The 19,570-nt window shown below is 45.6% G+C and overlaps 1 protein-coding gene across 1 annotated transcript; it reads right to left on the bottom strand.

The window, feature by feature from the left end:
• Window positions 1-4,486: 4,486 nt before the first annotated feature.
• PTGER4 (prostaglandin E receptor 4) lies at window positions 4,487-14,507 on the bottom strand (the record flags this gene model as incomplete). Its single annotated transcript, XM_082013035.1, has 2 exons — window positions 12,946-14,507; window positions 4,487-5,080 (listed from the first exon to the last, which is right to left on the bottom strand). Exons 1-2 carry the CDS (start codon window positions 13,783-13,785, stop codon window positions 4,487-4,489), a joined length of 1,434 nt encoding a protein of 477 aa, XP_081869161.1. The 5' UTR covers window positions 13,786-14,507.
• Window positions 14,508-19,570: the final 5,063 nt, after the last annotated feature.

Genomic DNA, 19,570 nt, shown 5'->3' with positions numbered 1-19,570 from the left:
TAGATTATACTGAGAGAGGATAAAACCTTTCTGACAATACTAGAGGGTAAAAAAAGTATGGATCAGATAACACAATGATGACTCTAATTTGATAATACTGTAAGAGATTGGATTTTAAAAGTAGTTAAGGGAGAGGGAAAAAGCAAATGTAACAGTTTCCTGTACCACTCTAGTTCCTCAAAGTTGTCTTTGAATCTGTTGGTGTTGGGGATCAAGATGAGAGAGGCAGCATTAGAAACTTACCTGGCCATACAAGGTAAGTGCTCCCCAGATCCTAAAACCAAGTGGAGGGAGGTAAAAACTCATGTTGAGGGCAGGTGCTCTCTTAATTTATTTTGAGGTCATATAATAGCTGTAGAAACCAATAAGCGTAGTGAGGACTGGTATACAGGAAAGCAGAAGCATTTGGGCTTGGTTTATTGGCAGGTTGTAAACACCATGTGTTTATTGTAGGTGGGTATCATGTTAACATCATGTTCTTGACTGGATTGCAGGCCGTGGCCTGTGGTATCTCCAGAGAGGGCTACTTTAGACGTGGGAGAAGTTTCTGAACATGGATGATTTCTGGATCCTGCCAGATGTGCTAGCCTGGTTTTGAGAATGATTTTTCTAAGAGCTGCAACTCCAGGAGCTCTTAGGGTTGCAGAGGGTAAATAATCAAGGAGAAAAATTAGAGGTGGGGAGTGAGTTGACTATTTGGGTTCAGAAAGCAGATGATTTAGACTTGGCTGGTTTCCAGATCCAGTAGAGCTGGCAGATTAGAACAAGGCCTAGGAGTGGAAAGGTCTGGTGGTACCTAGTATCTCTAAATCTGCCTTAATAGATTTGCAGTTGTGTCTAGGAGCGGAACTGAAAACTTTGTAGCAAGCTGCTTGGTTAGGATGATGACTGGTGCCATCTGAAGACAGCACATTACACTGATTTTGTTAGTGCTTTGACATTGTGCCTATAGCACCAATTTGGGTTAGGCAGCACTAGTGTTGCAGACAGCAGGAATGTATAAGCTTGATTTAAAACGGGATCCTACAGCCCGCCCCTGTAGTCCAAGCCCTCTGTCAGTATATCCTACACCCTAAACCTGGTCCCAGTCACAGTGCTAACTTACATTACTGATCAGAGATTCAAATTAATCTACAAAATTTCGTAGAAACCACTGTCTTTTACAGATACCGGCTGTCGTTGTGCCTGTGGTTGGAAGATTCCCTGAGCTGTGCCGTAGGATGGGGACTGACTTACATGGAGTTCGGGCTAGGGCTTGGCACGGGGGTGGGCGGTCTGGCGGTGCCTTTGGATGGAAAGGGCTCTGTGAAGCGGTGGCCTGGGACTTGTGGGCAGGACAGACTGCTGGGAGGGAGGGAGTGGGAGTGCCAGTCACAGGACTGGGAGGATGGAGTCAGGGAAATACGATTTTGGTATGAGAAATTTTTGAATGGCAAATTAGTGCATTTTCTGTGAACGCAGAGGACTGGGGAAGGTGGATACAGATGTGGAAGACAGGTGGTTTTGGGGTATATGGGTCGGATCTCTGAGGGCTGGGAGTAGAAGGGAGCTATTCTGTGTGAGGTGGGAAGCCCTTTTGAACGTCTGGAAACTCCTCGATACCTGGCAGGAAAATAACCTCTTAACTTCTGTCTGGCAAATTAATCTCTACAACGCTGTAGCTTTATTTGACGAGACTTGTTATGCTGAGGGAGGCTGGGGAAGATAACTCAGTAATGTGTTTGCGGTCAGCACAGAGGAGGAGGGTGCCAGAGCGGAGTGGGACTGTCGCCAGGGGAGGGAGACGTTACGGTCTGGCACCCTAAACAAAGGCACGCTCGCCCAGTCCCGGCAGCCAGACAGCTTCTGAACGCCCGTCTCTCTGCAGCCGGGCGGTAGAGGTGCTCCCGGTGTGTCTTTGTGCGCTGCCATGGAGTTGCGGCAGGCAGTGCCAGCGCTGCTCGGGAGGCTTTGTCATCTGCGGGCTGGCTGGGAATCCTTGAGTTCATTACTGAGGCAGTTAGCATTGATGGTGATGTGTGCTGTTGAGTCCAGTCCACTACTGACACACCAGCAATGCTGCGGGCAGGAGGAACGCCTCAGGCTTATCCTGTGGGTCTGCTAAGGGAAGCTAGAAGATCAGCTACTTAAGATGGTCTGTTCTTGCTTAAAGCTCTTCCAGACATGTATTCTCATCAGTAATGATGAGAAATAGTCCTAATAAAACAATACTAATATAATAATAAAATTAAAAAGCAATAAAAATAATACTAATAAGCCCTTGCTTATTGAAGTACTTATTATACACTGTAGACACTTAATTCTGTCATGGCGTACAGTACCAATGACACTGGTGCGCTGCTGTAAAGGTGTGGTGCAGTGTTGGTACGGGTGGTGTGTCTGCAGGTGGCTCTGCCAGGTCCTGTTTCCTGTCTTGGGAAGTACGATGAGTGTGTTCTATCTGTTGGTCACTAGTAAGCAACCGACGATAGTTAAGTGGTTTAATTGCAAAGAGTTCAGGCAGATCTTGATCTGCAGCTGCAGTAGGAACTTGAGTAATACTGCTCTCCAGCTGAACTGGTGGAAAAGTGGCTACTGCTGCAGATATTTATGTCGAGATTTAACTTCACTTTCTACATGTATGAAGGCAAATAAGCTCAACTGCTCCCCTGCTAAAGGAAAATAATGGAGCAGGACTGAGGTTTAATTGAGCATAGTTTTTTATTTTTGTTTGTTTGCATGAAGGATTTTCATGGCTCCATGTTAGTGCTCCTTGGGACATTTTTGAAGATGGCTGCCTCTCGCTGATGGTCATCATGCTGTGCAACTTACAGAACAAGGTATGTTTTGACAGCAGATGAGTGCAAAGCGTTCCAACATGGCAGGCATGTTAAGGTGAGGAGCTGGCACCGAACGGCAGACTCACAGAAACTTCTGAGATCAAGCAGAACATTTCTGTTTAATTGTGATCTCCAAAATTACTTTAGTCAGTACAATTGCTTAAACATATCAACATAAGGCTCAAGATTACAATAAAGCATTTCACATGAAAACACCTTAAGCAGCATAACATGCTTAGTATTTGACAAAACATCCTCCAAATATCTGTACAGAATTATTTTGATCAACAGTGTTTCTGGAACAAGATCTAACTCTTACAACATAAAACACAAGACTCCTTTTTGTCAGTGGTTAAAAGCTGGTTTTTGTGATGTGTTTGCCATTAGAACTCTAGGAACAAATGATTTTCAAGGGGTGCAAGACCAGGATATGTTTCTATATAACCTATACTTTTAAATGAAGATTCTGCTTCCATGGTTTTGTACATTTATTTGATGGAGTATCAGATTACACAGTCATAAAATTCTATTTACTATTTAAAGTAAAATGATAAATGTTATGAAAAAATACCTTTATTACATCAGTGATGCTTTAACTAAAGTGAATATTAAGACTATTAACCAGGGGTTGAAAGTTTCAGGCCCTGATACTGAAAGCACTTCTATATGTCCCTTAACTTTACATGTAAGGAGTCTCCCTGGTAGCAGAGGGACTACTCTGACGGGCGATGTTAGGAGTGTGCCTACGTGTGTGCAGAATGTGGGCCAAAGTACTCGGAGAGGTGCAGACGTGTTATACAGAGAAACATTCTCAGCACATAAATAAAATCTGGCTTTTTAGTATGTACATATACTGAAAAAGAAATACTCTTAACTGAAAGGATGTGTTTTCTTTTTCTCTCTTACTAGCGCACATATTCCCATTTCACTCAGAAAGTGCTTATGTATTCTCAGCTAGAGAATTGCCTCATCAGCTGTGAATGTAGCATGGACAACAAATCTAAACCAAGAATGTCTTATCAGCAGGAAATTCTGGGGAAAGAGAAGGCTGGCAATCGTTCTGTATACCTTGTATTAATAGAAAACCTTCTCATAGAGAAGAATAGGCTTTTAAATATTTTCAATCCTGATATATATACAATGGTAAAAATTCACATTTTCATGCTTTAATGAGACACTTTAAAATCCTGCCCCAGGCAGCTCTCAGAGTAGCTGTGTCCAGTTCCTAGCAGCTGCCTCACATTCAGCTCTAGTACCAGAAGCTTAAACTCTTGATAGCTGAGCAACTATGGGGAGAGAAAACACAGTTCTACCAGATTTGGGAAGGGAAAGAAAGAAAAAGAAAAAAGAAAGTGACAGGTCTTTCTATTTCCAGAGGCCCCGTAGCTCCCCTGTGTCCCCAAATTAAGACAAGGCAGTTCATGTTTCCAGTCCCATTAGACCTGCCTTGTACCATTTCTGATGGCAGGGCACAAGTGCAGCGTCTGTTCCACACGGTCCTCAGTAGTCTAAAAGAAACGTACCCACCGTGTGGCAAGAGAAAAATAGCCCTTTGGAGCACAGCTGAACCCCTCTCCCCTCAAATAGGCAGAACACCTATCTATTGCACCAGTTTTTTTTCCAATGTACCAGGAAGTATCCCCAGGGTTGATGCCTTTCACGGCTATCTATATACACTTCTCTGATAAACTCAATGTCTCTGTAGGGAAGGTGACCTGGAGAGGGCTGCCCTTGGACGCAGAACTGGCCCCGCCACCAGACCTGATCTCATTCACCAGGAAGACGCTCTCGGAGTCCTGCCCCTGTGAAGACTCCGAGGTCTCCGAGCTACGCAGCGTCCTGATTGACGTGGTGTCGGACTGAGCCAAGCTGGCACTGGGGCCCGGAAGCAGCGCACGGCCCCCGACGCTGCTTTCGCTTAACTCCGGAGGATACAGCAGCGTTTGTGACGTGCTGCTGATCTCCCTCAGCTCACGGGAGATGAAGGAGGGTGACTGGCTTGACATGGCAGAGGAGGTCCTGCGGCCATCCACGCAGTTGAAATTGCCCCCCGAGTGCTGCCTCCGAGCCCCTCCAATGCGGCAGAAGAGGCATTTGATCTTCTCGATGGCTTTGCTGAGCACAGTCTTGCGGAGGAGGATGTAGACCCATGGGTCCAAAATGGGGTTCACCGAGGCAATGCGGATGGCTTGCAGGTCAGGGTTTTGCCTCACATCCCTCACTGACTCCGGCTGGTACAGCTGGTTCACAAAGACGCGGACCTACCCAACGAGATGGAGGAAGAGAAAGACACAATTATACAACTACATCAGGAAATCAAAGTTTACATTTACAAGCAGAGATCTAGATTTGCTACTGTGAGCTACAAAAACAGACTAGGCTGGCAAAGCCAGGCATCTCAGATTGGCAGCCATAAGTTTATATTTGGAAATAGCAAAAAAAATCAGAGAGTTGAATCTGCTGTAAATTTGCTGCCTTTGTTACAGGTAGGAAAGGAATGGCCCTTTCTCTCTCCTTCCCCTCATAATTAATCCTTGAACCTCCAACTTTTGGGTGATGTTTTTAAAAATTCCTTTTTCCTGAGAACCCAGGAGCAAAGATGTAGAACTGTATCCTGCTTCCTCGGTATACCCTGACTCTTACGCTACCTGCAAAGAGATATCTGACTCCACTGAGGAGACCTGAACAATCAGTTCCGCTAATAACTTTGTTTAGAAACAAGCTGAGACACAGATTATAATCCAAGTACACTAGATTCTGGAAACAAGTCCAGAGCTGTCGACTCCCAAGTTCAGAAATGCATTTTGCTGGCACCTGTCCTTACTGGAATTGTTTATATACCCTCAGCTGTTTGCTTGCTGCAGCATGGTTTGGAAAAAAGAAAGCCGGGGGGGGCGGGGAGAAAGGAAAAAAGGAAAGGTCCCCCAGCTAGGAGATTTTTAATAGATCAAGATGATGAGATGATTGCAGCACTAGTGGACTGGAGTGCTCTGTTCTCCTACATGGGCCAGCATTTTGGTCCTACTTAGAAAAGCATGAAAATACCTATGAAGTGGTCAAAAATTTAAGATGTTGAAGCTGCTGCATTTAATTTCAGCAATTTTACTTTATCACGCACAAAATTTATGACTAAAGGGTCCTGTCTTCTACACAGAAATATCTTCTTCAGCTTCTTCCTTTGAATCCAAGAAAAGAACTGGTAACCTACTCCCTCTCCTGGTTTAGAAGCCACTATTGTAAATGCTACTGTGAGTAAGGCACAGTCCGATTCTTTAGTATCAGTTGTTATCTTTCTGGTGTCACTAAGGAGGATGGCATCATACAGGTTTGTTATGCTGCTCAGTCTCAAATGCCTGTTCTCCCATTTTAGCAAGAACTACGCAGTGTCCAATTATAGGAAAGCCACTGAAAAGAACTGATAATGGAAGATGCTGTTTTCTTCAGATTCCTTAAGGTAAGTAAAAATAAATGCCTTAATTATCTCCTTATCTGATACAGTAAAAACCTAGTGGCAAAATTACAAGGTTTTTAAAATCTCACCCTTGACTCCTGAAATGAAGTCTTGCCTAGCTAGGATGTTAACAGACAAGGAGGTAGACAAGCATTTAAATAAACAAGCCAAACTAGAACAGTCGTTTTTATTTTAAGTCATTTTTATTAGAAGTTCTGCATGAGAAGCTGTCCAACTCTGGTGAAAAATTTCACAATTCTGTTTGGAGAAGTTTTCCTGCAGCGGGGCAATGTGGCGGCATTCAGCTTGTCAGAATTCAGAGATTGAGTGTGCTCCAAAGCTATCAATGAGGTATGTCTGAAACAATGCGGAGTCCCTCTTTGGAAGTCCTATGCATATAGTACTCTCAAACTGCCTGTCAAATCGATGATTGCCTGTATGGCCTTTCTCAGTACTCTTATCTAGGCTTATGGGTAACAAAACCTGCCCATGGAATTCAAAAACTTGGGAAAATCTTGACTTTATGCAGCAGTATAATAATCCGAGTTTTATCCCCAGTTACTTTCCTAGTGATTTCTAACGCTGCAGATGCCCTTTTGGCAACTAATTTATCGACCCTATTTTTCTGTTAACACAGAAACACTGTTAACATGAAATTCAAGTCCTTCAAAGAGTACTCCTATGCGTATGGAACTTATTTTCATGTTTTTTTCTTTTCTTAAGCTTTGCTGGCTTTCAACCTTTTCGTTATTTATTTTGCAGCAGCCTCCGACCCGACATCCATCACGACGTGATGCCATGTGTCGCTGCCTGAGGGAAGACCGGCCCCTCCAGAGGCCGAAACTTGCAAAGACCCACGGTCTGGCTGGTGTTCACGGAGGATTCCTTAAAAACGCCCTGACGGCCCGAACTCGGCGCCTGCCGGGGGGCGGGCGCGCGCGCGGCAGGCAGCCGTCGTCCCGGGGCGGCGGCAGCTCCCCGGCCCGCACCGCGAGGTGGCGCGAGTGCCCCACCGTCACAGCCTCGCGCCCCGCGGCCCCGCCCCGCGGGGCAGCCGCTGCCCCCCGCAGGCGACTTGCCAACGGCGAGGGGCAACCGCGGGCCTCCTTCGCCGGTGGGGCGAAGCTTCGTGGTTCGGTTGATCGGCTTGTGCGAGCGACGCTGCTATCTGCGACGCCGGCGCTGAGCAGCCGGGATTCCTGAACCTGGGAGGCCGAAAAACAAGTTGGCGCGACGTTGTCCGGCATCAGCTGAAATCTGTTTTTGAAATACACACTTGCCCATTTGCGTGAGGACTTCTCCCCCCTCCGAAATGATAAGAGGTCAAATGTATAAAAATACAAAGGCCAAACATATAAAAAAAGTGAAATTTCCCCCAGGCGATTTAAGCTGTGCCACACGACGTTTCTTTCCAAATGCTCCTTTTCTTTTTCCCTGCGCAGGGCAATACACCCTGAAAGTGTCTAAACGCTGGTCCATGTATTGACCGGTTGATCCCTGGACAGGAGCGTGCCCTGGGAGCCACAAGTGCAAAGGACAGCGTTGTGGGAGCGGAGGCCCTTCTGGCAGCTCATACGAGTAAATGCAGTCATTACCGGGAAGATTAGAGGTGTGACAGGGAGGGGTACTTGCTGATAAATTCATCCAGATCACAGAACCAGAGGGAACACTTTGAAGATAGCTGAAGAAGTGGTACACAGTCCAACTTTGGAGACCTGCCTCTTGGGGTTTTTTTTAAACTTGGAGCTACAGTTACACATCAGTGATTTAATGGTGGGATTGTTCTTTTGATAAGCAGCATGTGAAATTGAGGTACCTATTTCACCCTTCTCTGTCTACCTGGCAGACTTTATGGAAAGAGAAAAATGTCTTTAAGTGCTGACTCTGTGGCTGAAAAGGACGGTTGCTAATTGCACAGCACAGCTTGCTTTATGTTATCTCTGTATCCTTTATTTCCTTCTGACAGATGTGTGGCACATGCAGGTTGAAGATTCATAAAATAGATCCATTTAGTGAAAACTTTGGACTGTACAAAACTGTTTCTGCTTCCCAGAAAGGTCCCGTGCTTTTTATTAGAAGCCTGACAGAATGTCAAGTGCATTTATCAGTTCAGACCTATTGCTGGGATTACATCTTAATCACAATCAGGTAAAATTAATCTGTGTTGGAATGTCAGTTTTATCATTTCTTTAGATACTGGTGAAACAGCATTTACTAATATATCATCTACAAGAACAGCAGGAGATGTATCCTGTTTTGGCTACAAGTCTTCTGCTGCAGGAGGTTGCACAATAAAGGATATTGCCTTGCATCTTCTAAGTGATAAGCAAGTGGAATCCACTACTAAATTAGCTAATCTGATGCTTGAATTTGTGCAATTTGAAATCCTAATTAAAGAAGCAAACTAGAACAATTCGAATATCAAAAGAAGGAGTTTTGTACATTAACTTTGCAGCTGTAAAATTGAGGCGACATATCTTAAAAAGTACTAGCAGCTTGTTTGCAATTGTTTTAAGAAGCACATAGCTCCAAGGTATGTTGAGTTTATGCTTGAGTGATAGGTACTTGCAGGATCAGAGTCCTGCGTGCTGTTTGCTGCTTTTCCTTTTTATTAACTACAGATGCAAATCATGATTTCTAATCCTATGAAGTACTATAAAGTGACTTGTATAGTTACAGTCACACTGGTAATTGTCTTCATGGCTTCTACCTGCCCTCAACATCTCCCCACATACTGATAGGATAAATTTAAAAACCATACGGTAGTAAGCAGGAACAAGTTTTTCAGCTCTACAAGCCAATAACCTTTGCCCTTCAAGGGCTTGGTGTCTGCTTGGTGTCTACTCCATTGCTCAAAAATCATGTCTGCCACCTTGCTGTTGGCTGTGGGCCGTCCCTGATATTTAAAAAGAAAAGTTGAAACTCCCCAAGCCAAAAAAAACCAACACAAACTTTTAGATCAATTAAACATTAAGTTAGAAACTCCTGATTATTTCATGCAATCAACCAGATGTACATCCTGAAACATTATATTTTATTTTCCACTTCACTATAATTTAATGACAATGTTTAGTGGTCAGGATCAGAAAAAGATCATGTACGTAAAAATCTTAAGAGTATCTGACAGGCTGCTGGAGTGAATTACAGACCTGGAGTAGTGTGTGCCTATTTACTCTTGAAAGAGCTTCTTTTTTTTTTTTTTTTTTGAAGGACATAATAATTTCTACTCTATTCTTGACAAAATCCCTCCTAGTATAACTTTTTCCCTACTTTTAACTCTACCCAATTCTATTTTCTAAAAACTCACAGTATTTTAAATATTTAAACTGATGAGATAAGCAGTGTGGAGTGCAGACAAGAGTCAGCACACAGTTTATGTATTTTCCTTATTTCATTTTTAAACTAGTGTCAGATTCTTCATGTCTTTCACATCAATTTCTGCACATTAAGACCATGTAAGGTTTTATAAAAAGTTTCCTTTCACTAATTTTTTTGTTCAACTTTTCCTTCCTTGATAAATTTGATCAGCCTTCAGTTCTGTCAAGTTCATTCAGTGTTTTGCACAATACCCCATAATTTTGTAATAGCACTTGTTGTCACTGTAAAATTTTGCTGATTTTATGAATACATCATTAAGACACTAAACAACCCTACTTGCAAACTGAGTGCTGGAGCAGCTCATTATTAAAAACTGCTGTTCTCTGTGACTCAGCTTGCTGTTCTTTAACCACTTTCTAAATCAAGACAAGCCTTTGCTTATTATTTCAGGGCTATTTAATATTTTAAGACTTGAAAATTTTTTTACAAACCCTAATAAATGTAGCCTGCTGGATTGCCTCTGTCTGCTATTTCATTATGTCCTGAAAGTGTTCATTCTAAAATGTTAGAGGTTTACGTCTCTCTTTCAGAAGCTGCTTTGCTTTGACTTAACTGATGGTTTATTCAGCTGAAATCATCAGTAGGAAGTCAGCTCATCAGAAAACTTCAGTCAGAAAGCACCCTCCAAGCCTGCTTTGTGCATCTGAATCACGCCACCGCCACCACCTTACCACTCGCCTGTTCTTGAGGACTGCCAGGCTGTCCTGTTAGAGGTGAGCCTCTCCCCCGGTGAGAGCTCCCTCAGACTCCCCCGCGCCCTGAAAATGTACGGCTGTCTTAGGGATTTACCTACCCCTGCTAGTGACCCCTCCTCGGATTTACAGCATAAAGGTGTCACTTCTCTGAGTTTACATCTCAATTCTTAACCTCAGTCTATATGCAACCGGAGGGCTTAATACAGCAGCATACGCTGCAGTACGTCATGGCACAAAAGCAGCACATATGGCTACAGCTTATTCCCGCGGGGGGGGGAGGCAAATTACTTGTAAAAGCTACTTAACAATGAAGAAATTTAACGACACTGGACACTGTGATGATGTGTATATATGTGGTGGTTGGTTTTGTCTGTTTGTTTGTTTTTTTAAAGAAAGCTTCCTTTTTTTTTTTAGTCATCCATCTAAGTGAAATGACAGTCTCTTACCTCATTTTAGATACAGAAAAGATGTGCTGCATTAACAGGGAAAAGCTAACTTATGGGAACACTCCCAAGGTAACACTGTGCCTTTAAAAGTAGTGAAATCAAGGTCTGAGAGAGCTACACGACTTCATCACCTGCACCTTCACATACCGTCTGCTATATACAAGTTTTTCACTAGCTACTGTTTAAATAATAAACCTTTTGCCCCACCCATGTTCATTAATTTTAACTGTCAACAATCCAGTTTCCTTCCTGGTAAAGCCTCCCTCTTGATTTTTCCCTTTTTTTGTGTTTTGTTTTGGTTTTGTTTGGTTTTTTTTTTAATATTCTGTACAAGACTGCCTAGCTCCAAATAGCTATGAACAATTTCATTTTGCATTTTACATTCAGACTTCTCAGCCTTCCTCTAGCTGCTCCTCCAGGGGATAAGGTTTGGCTTTTTTCTGAAACTGCTGAAGTCCATCAGCTGATCTCCTGTATCACATTATGACACTACATTTAATTCCCAGAACCCATTCTCTGCATTTACCAGCATCTCTTTTGAAAACGCAGTATTTTTCTTTTGTGAAGTAGCTGTTACAATACTGGATTAATGAAATTAAGTACTGCCAACCCACAGTACTGTCGGGGATTTGGCCACTCCGTGACCTGGTGCCTCCCAGTACAGCAAGGCGGCTTACCCCTGCAGGTTCTGGAGCTGGGCTGCAGGGCAGGTTGTGCGCGGTTCCTCCGTCTCACGCACGTGCAACTCCCGGAGACACCCTGTGCGCAGCCCAGACAGCACCTCGCCACTTCTTTCAGATGCCAAGCAGCGAACACACAGCACCGTGCTCGGTCGTGCCACGGCGCAGCCCTAAGTGGCAACGCCGAAGGACGGGAGACGGCCATGCTCCGGCACAGCCACACTTCGCTGGCTCCTGTTTATGTCAGTAATGCCACAAAACTGGCCCGACCCTTGTGATTACAGCTCCTCTGAAGCAGGGGGACGGACTCGCTGACCTCTCGAGTCCTGTTCACATGTACTTTCCTAAACTCCCTCACCGTGGTATAGACGGTATTTTTCGCATCCCCAGCTGGCCAAGCTGTGTTACACACACATTGTAGCGCCTCTGCAACAGAGGGATCACACTACTGACAATAAACTCCCTTAAAACAATCCTTCTAAAAGCACCTTCTGTCTGACAACCACTGTTTGGCTCCCTACGCTGTATTTTGGAAGGTGGCAAATAAGCCAAGGCAGCTATTTGTTTAATGTCTCAGAGCCAGAGGAGGAGAGAAGTTTGCCAAGCTTTATTATGGTGGGTGGCAAGCAAGAACAGAGCCTCCAGCTGGCGGGTTTTCTTTTGGGGGGGGGTGTCTTTTTTTTGGTCTTCCTTGGAGATAACGTGGAGGAATAGAAATAAGTGGATGCTGCATGTTCAATTTAATGACACTAATTGTATCAGCCATTTCAGAAATTAGCAAATGGTTAGTGGTAATGTTTGACATTTCAGTATGATCTTTAGGTTTATGTGGGTCAGGTTCCTCCAGCTGTCATTTAACTGAGCATTGCACCAATGGGTGGTTCCACCAAGTTTACTCCTCCCACAGTGGGGAGCTGCTGCAGGGATGTCTGTGTGGGATCTACTCCAGAGACGGTGGGTGAAACCCTCAGGAGGGGAAGCTTGGCTCAGGTTTTGGGTGTGAAGCACTCTGTGTATTGCTGGTGCCTCTGTCCTCCTTCCACACATCAAGGACCGCTGTACCCTTCAGCAACAGCAACAGCGTGCACGTTTTTAAAACACAATAAACATCCAGATAATGTAGGCCAGACCCAAACCTCACTCACGACAATGAACTTCAAAGTGGCTTTAGGTCTCAGTAATATTTTTGCTGTGTGGATTCCAGCTGAACAGTGGAAAAACTATTGAGAATTTGTGGTGCTGTATTTTAACCAATCGAAGGAGCCCAGTACTTGGGATAAGCATGTTTCTTTTCTTGTAAATATAAATCAACACGACTTTCCCTCACCATGCATGTATGCTAACAGCCTTTAAGTTATTGAAACAGTTGGTAGCACCAGCTAAAGAGAAGCCTGTCCTACAAGGACAGGCTAGGAGGAGAAAAGCCTCAGCGGCGCGAGTGATGGAAAAGAAGAAGGGTTGCACAACGTTACTCACCACCAGAGGAATGGAGCAGATGACCACCACCAGGGAAGTGGCAATGAGCAGAATAACCATCTGGATCTCTGCTCCAGCCATTCGACGGAAGCTCCGGCGTCTGCGAAAGTCAGATAAACGACTGGAGGTGGTGTCTGTCCCCAACGACGTGCGTCGCATGAACTGGCGGTGCATGCGAATGAGGGCCACGCACACCAGGATGTTGCAGATCACGGTGACCATGATTAGGAAGGAGCTGAAGCCGGCATACATGTAGGAATATGCTGCATGGGTGGCCTCCTTTGCTCGCCAGTCTATGAAACACCAAGTGTAAGGGTACTGCAAGGTAGATTTGCCGAGCCCCATGCTGGGGAGGGCGCAGAACAGCACATTGGAAGCGTAGATGGCAAAGAGTGTGAGCCCTGCCAGCTTCTTGTCTACATAATGGTTGTAGAAATAGGCATGGTTGATGGCCAGGTACCTCTCTATAGACATGGCACAAATAATGCTGAGGCCAGAGAGTCCAAAGAAGAGGAGGATGAAGGAGCTGTACTCACACAGTGCCGGTCCTCCTGGCCAGCGGTTCTGCAGGTAAGTGGCAATAGTGACCGGACTCACCAGGCAGGTCCCCAAGAGATCAGTGACCGCCAGCCCACAGACCAGCGTGTAAAAAGTCGTCTCCTTCTGCTCCTTCCTGGACTTGCAGAGCACCACGATGGCTATGAGGTTGCCCACCACGCCAAAGATGAACATGACAGTGGGGATGGTGGGGGGCTTCCCGCCCTCGGCCCCGCTGGCAGTCCCGTTGGCAGAGCCGTTCGCAGGTGGCATGATGGTGGGGTCGAAGGACATGATGCCCATACTGCTGCTGGGGAGCTGAGCAAAGGCAGGAGCGGGTCCGAGAAGGGAAGGCAGAGTGAGGGAGGGGAGGGGGTGGTCTAGCGTGAAAATAAAAATTCGAATAAGGGAGAACGGAAGAAAAAAAAAAAGAAAAAAAAAAGAAAGCGGCGAGTGTTAGTTAAAAAAAGAAGAAGAAAAAAATCCTAAAAAGGAGCCGCAGCGGGCTAGCGGCCGGCTGCAGCCGGGGCTGCCTCCTCCTGCCGCTGCTCTCCCCGCGCAGACCGCGGCGCCCTGCCGCCCAGCCCGGGGGTGGTCGGGGCGGCCCGAGCGCGGAGCCGAGCGGAGCGGAGCGAAGCCGCCTCACCGCCTCTCGCACCGACGCCGGGGAAGGCTCAGCGCGGCGCTGGGGCGGCCCTGGGCGGGCGGGCGGCGGCTCCAGGTGCCCCCGGGGGCGGCGCGGGAAGGTGCCGGAGCTCGGTGGCCGCCGCTCATCCCCTCCCGCCGGCCGGCGCGGCGGTGCGCTGCGTTGCGGGGCGCGGGCGCTGTCTAACTCCCCGCGGCGCTCCCGCCGAGTTTCGCCGCGGAGGGCGGAGGCGGCGAGGGCAGCGCCCGGCGCTCCTCCCCGCCCTCCTGCCCCATTGGCCGCGCCGGGGAGGGCAGGTTGCGCGGGGCCGGACGCGGGCACCTCCGCCCGGGGCTGCCTGCGGGGCGGGGCGGCGGCGGCGGTGGGGGGAGGCGAGCAGCCGTTGGCGGCGGCGGGGTGGGACGGTGTATGTGTCTGTGTGAGGGGGGCGGCGGGCACGGGCCGGGCTGGGGGTACCTGCCCGCGCAGCCCCCCCTTGGCTGCCGCCTCCCCCGCGGCCGGGAGGCCCCGTGCGCCCCCTCGGCCCGTCCCTCGGTTGTAATGGGTGGGAGCGAGGGCTCCTCGCACCTCCCGCGGAACGGCAGCGCTGCTGGGCGGGCGCGCCGAGGCAGCCGTGCCTGCCGAGGAGCTGGCTCGGCGCAGGCCGGGCCTGCCATGTTCCCGCGCGGAACCAGGGGGCCCTGGCCTCGCGCAGGGGGGAAGGCATGGGCCGGTGCCCCGGGGCCTCGCACCGGTGGCCGATTCGCGAGTGGCAGCTGGGAGAGGCTGCGGCCCGGCCGCTTATCGCAAAGATAGGTGCAGGTGCAGCGAGGTGGTGCCGCGGAGCACAGCCGGTACCTCCCGCAGCCGAGGAGAAGATCTCCTGATGTACTGCCGGTATCTGTCAGTGGGGTTGCTAGGCACAGGCAGGGGGTGTGTACGTCCGAGGGAAGTGTTCATATGTTTGCCTCAAGAATTTGTTCTGTCTCGACTGTGAGATGGCGGTGTATGAATTGGAAATAGGGTCACACTTGCTGGCAAAGCCTCAAGGTTCTAGTTGAGTCTTCAGCTGGGCTCATGGAGGGACAGCAGTCCCTTCTGTGCGATGCCTGACTGGTAGCTTTCACCCAAGCGGTGGTGGTGGTGGAGTCCCTAGTCCATAAATGTTCACAAAACCCTACCGTCACAACACGTACATGTGTGGGTGTTTCTGCCAGAGGGGAAGGTACTAGTGACCCGTGCTAATGCTGTTGGGTTGGGGATGAAGCTTCACACCTTTGTACTGGATCAGACATGCAGGTCCAGCTGGTCTAACGCCCTTTCTTGTACGTTAGGTGACATCAGTTGCTACAAAGGACACAAAAGCTGTGCCCCAAAGCATGACATTTAACCTCTTCTCTGACATAAAGGCAAAATGTATTATAAAGGTCTGATCTTTTTTCTGTCCTCCCCCCTCTGTTATCTGAGCCTGTGAAAGTGATGCCTGTGGACTTACCAGCATTCGATAAAGTCATGATAATATCATGATGTACCGACAGCAAAAGTACTGACAGAACAATATACATGAGAGAGTGTGAGCTGTTGGAAAGAGAACAAAGATTTTCAGTTTTCAATGCTGTATGAACAGACATGAAGAAAAAAGTGATTTTTTTATTTGATCAGCTTTTTAGTTGTGTTATGTGACTGCCTGGAAAACTAAAATGCACTTTTTGGAAAAATAGTTGGTTTTGAAATAACGAACATAGAGATAAAGAAATGAAGGTAGTGGTGGTGGTCTGGTCTGCTCAGAGAAAATAAACAGAACTGTTTTTATGTTTTGCTAGTATTGATAGCTCTTTATGTTCTACAAAATTGGAAAATCATTCTGTCACAAGCACCAAGTTACATGTGGGAGTAGAGATTGCTCAATTAGGTTAGCCTAATTGCCAGAAGCAAATTATAAGCACTTCAAAATACTTTCAAAAGAAAGCACAGCACAAAGGTTGTTTTTTCTTATCTTTTAAACAGTTTTCCGGCTGTTCCAGGAAAGCTGACCCAGGTACAGAGCAAGCTCTGAATTCAGGCTGTGTAATTGCACATGCTTTCTCAATAGTCCTTCTTTCCTACACAGGGACTTTGGTGCTCTGGTATTAGAGGGCATAATGTGGGATTAAGTTAACACAGGTGCAGCAGTCATTACTAGCATGGGAGAAGAATTTCCTTGTTTCCCTGAAGTGATGCAAAGGTCTTCAATGACTAAGTACAGAGGAAATTATTTGTGTGTCTTTGCTGCCTTTTTTCACTTTTTTTCTTATCCGCAGATTCATTCTTATGAGGTATTTTGGCCACCTCATAAAAGATGGTGTGTCTGTTATGTGAAGGTTTCTCGGGTCCTTCTGTTGGTACGTGTATATGTGTGTGTATGTGAAGGAGTAAATGCTGGGTTTTGTTCTGTAAGGTCTGTCTTATAATGGATACATCTAAAGATCTAATTAAAAACGCAGGGAAGACAGGAAATTCAATGAAGAAACAACAGAAGTACAGTTCTGAGTGCAATGATAGTAAGATCACTTTTGTGAAATAATGTTAGTTCTTTAATCAGGGAATATGATAGAAATCAGCCACAGAATTGTGGGACAGGTTGCATGTGAGCCTACTGTACCTACCCATTGTGTAAAACTTTTAGAGTTACTAGAAAAAAAACCTGTAACTTTTAGGAGTTTCCCTTTAAACTAACTGTTCTGATACCCGGAACTCTTAGTCCAGATGAAAAGCATCATCACACAAAAGCCTTAATCTTCAGAGCAAAGGCGGGACTTAAAGTGGAACTGAAAACCTGAAGAAATTCCACTTGCAACATGGGTAATCATGCTGTCGTAGCAGCAATGTCACACGTTGTAGCATCGAGTAACCACCAAAGAAGAACCTCTTTTTGTGCAGGAACCACTTAGGTGAGAAGTCAAAATATCATGAAGGAAAAATGAAAGCTTTGGAGTGATAATCATGTATGGCAAAAAACCCAGTTCAGTTAAAAAACAGAAGATTAGAAAACATGGACACTGAAAATTATTAGGATAAACTTTTACTTGCCTCGGAGTAAACTTTTTCTGATTTTAATGTTGTTGCAATTTTTAGAAGATTAATGCTGAAATACATGAGTCAACTATTATAGGTTGATTAGTTGAACCGTGTAACTAACTGTAGTCATATTTCTAGCTCGGTGAAAGATTGAAATTACAATACTTGATTTTTTTTTTTTCTTCTGTGGTGTGGTAAGAGGCTCATACTTATTCAGCATGTCTCAGCTGCCACGTGATATCCCTTATAAAGCTCCTCTAGCCAGCTGATGGTTCCTAAAACTTACCTGCATTGCTCAGGGGCAGCTGGAATATGGACAAATAAACTATGCAAAGGTCTCCCCTGTATGTAACTGTGATCTTAACACCAAAATGCCCATGTAGGCATGTGAATTGATGGGTGTTTTCTGGAAATGCTTGTATGAGCTCTGCTTCCAGAGGAGCTATGTGTTCAGTAGGCAGTAAAAGTGGATATACAGCCAATTTTGGAAACTTTGGACTGAGCTCTTCACATGCTGCAGGTCTGAAAACTGTTTTGCATGTTAAATTCCCATTAAATAGCTGAAGTTCAGTGACTTTCTTGACTTACTCAACAGTTTGTCAGCCTTCCTTTGGTGGGAAATCTGGCTATGGGAAAACTTTCTTGTTGCTTTTTTGCTTTATTTTTTTTTCATCTGTCATGCTTTTGACACATAAAGGCTTTCAGGAAAAAAGCGACCATTAGACTAAACTTTGTCTGTATGCCAAAATAAAATCATTATTACTAGACAATGGAAATAGACTGAACCAAATGTTACATAATAGTCTTTAATTAATTGTTAGAAAAGAAAAAATAGACAAGGAGTAAGTTGAAAAAATGTTTAAAAGGAAGTGGGGAATTCTGTAATGTAATTTGAATAGAAATAGCATTGTAAGTAGATTTAAAAAAATGTATTTTAAAGAGTATAATATTTTCCTGTCCACATATTTTCATATAAAGTCATCACAGAGGGTAGCAGTATTAAATTTATATTAGGCGTTCTGGTTATTACTAGTATGACTAGCAATATTACTATCACTTCTGGCACATTTCTGTTGTACCCGATAAAGCGTCTGGATGAATGGGGGATTTCCCTGGGTGGGGGAATTCTCTGGGGAGTGGGTGCAGTGTCCTCCCCAGCTCTTCCCGCTGCAGGGCTGTCCAGGAGGGAGCTGCAAACGGCCGCTGCCCGTGGGTTCGGTGGTGCGCGGGCATGCGAGGCACCTCCGCGCTCCAGTCGGACACTACCGTGCCAAAAAACACACCTCTGTAATTTACTCCGCAGTCATGTGTTCCGTATTAGTCAATCACACTGCTGAAGTTTCAGGGGTTTTTCCTGTTTAGATGATGCTGTTAATCTTTATAGTACACTGGATGACTTTTTCCTCTGTAATAACATTTGTCACTGCAGCGGTACGTAGTTCTATTTTAGCAGTACGATGACGTCTGCCTTAAGAGTTAAAATACTTTTAAGTTATTTTTTTCAAGCCATTCCCTTGGAGTAGTATAGATTAAATTAGCTTCTTCCTCAACTGTGGCTTATGCTGTTTTTCCTGATTTTTTTTTTTAATTTGGCAGTTCTTACTTGCCTTTCAGAGGCCAACCGCATAAAACGGAAGTTCATGGAAGAGCACTAATAATAACTGTCAGCATATTTTCTTATTTTAGAGCCCATAAAATAATTTTGACTCTTTCAGGTCTTACCTGATGAGTTACAGGTAGACAGCTAAGTCAGACCCTGTGCAGAAAAAAATGTTATGAATTAAATTCCTCTTGGGTACAAACTGTGGCACCTTCACTGAAGTAAACCAATATCTTTTTAGAACATTTGCTGGATTGGTTTTACAGGAAACTTTGGAATGTATTTTGCAAATACTAGCAATTGGAAATGTTTGTATTGTTTTAGCTTTCTGCAGTTGGCTGTGTGCGGTGGTTCCTGTTGTTGTGACGAGGTAGGGAAGTTGACGGCCGTGGTGGACGCAGAGACAGCACCGTGTTGCACAGGAAGCAGTTATCTGGCAGGGCCCATTCGAGCCTCGCTGTTCTGCAGATTTTCCGTGAGAGATCTGAAGACCGAAGACTCTTTCCAAGGATGCTGACTGTAACTCTGTGATGGTATGTGTGTGCCAGAAATTTCAACAAAGTGGCAGGCTTTCTTCTGTTTCTTTTCTTTTCTGGAGGTGTGGTGAGAGGACCCAGGAGTGTGCTAAACAGCCATATTCTGTAGCTTTGAAGGATGAGCTGAAGCTATGCATTTCTGTTTGAAAGTTGCAGCTTCTATCAGGTGTTAAAAGCTGTGTACCGAAGACACCTGTGATGAAATCAGTGGACCTGTGGTTCTTCCTAGCCAGATTAACAGTCATGGAAATGGCTTAACTCATGATACGG

The sequence above is a fragment of the Phaethon aethereus genome (genome assembly GCF_964289735.1).
Source record: "Phaethon aethereus genome assembly, chromosome: Z".
Taxonomy (NCBI): Eukaryota; Metazoa; Chordata; class Aves; order Phaethontiformes; family Phaethontidae; genus Phaethon; species Phaethon aethereus.
Note: the sequence above shows the minus strand (reverse complement) of the source record. Positions and strands in the feature narration are given on the sequence as shown.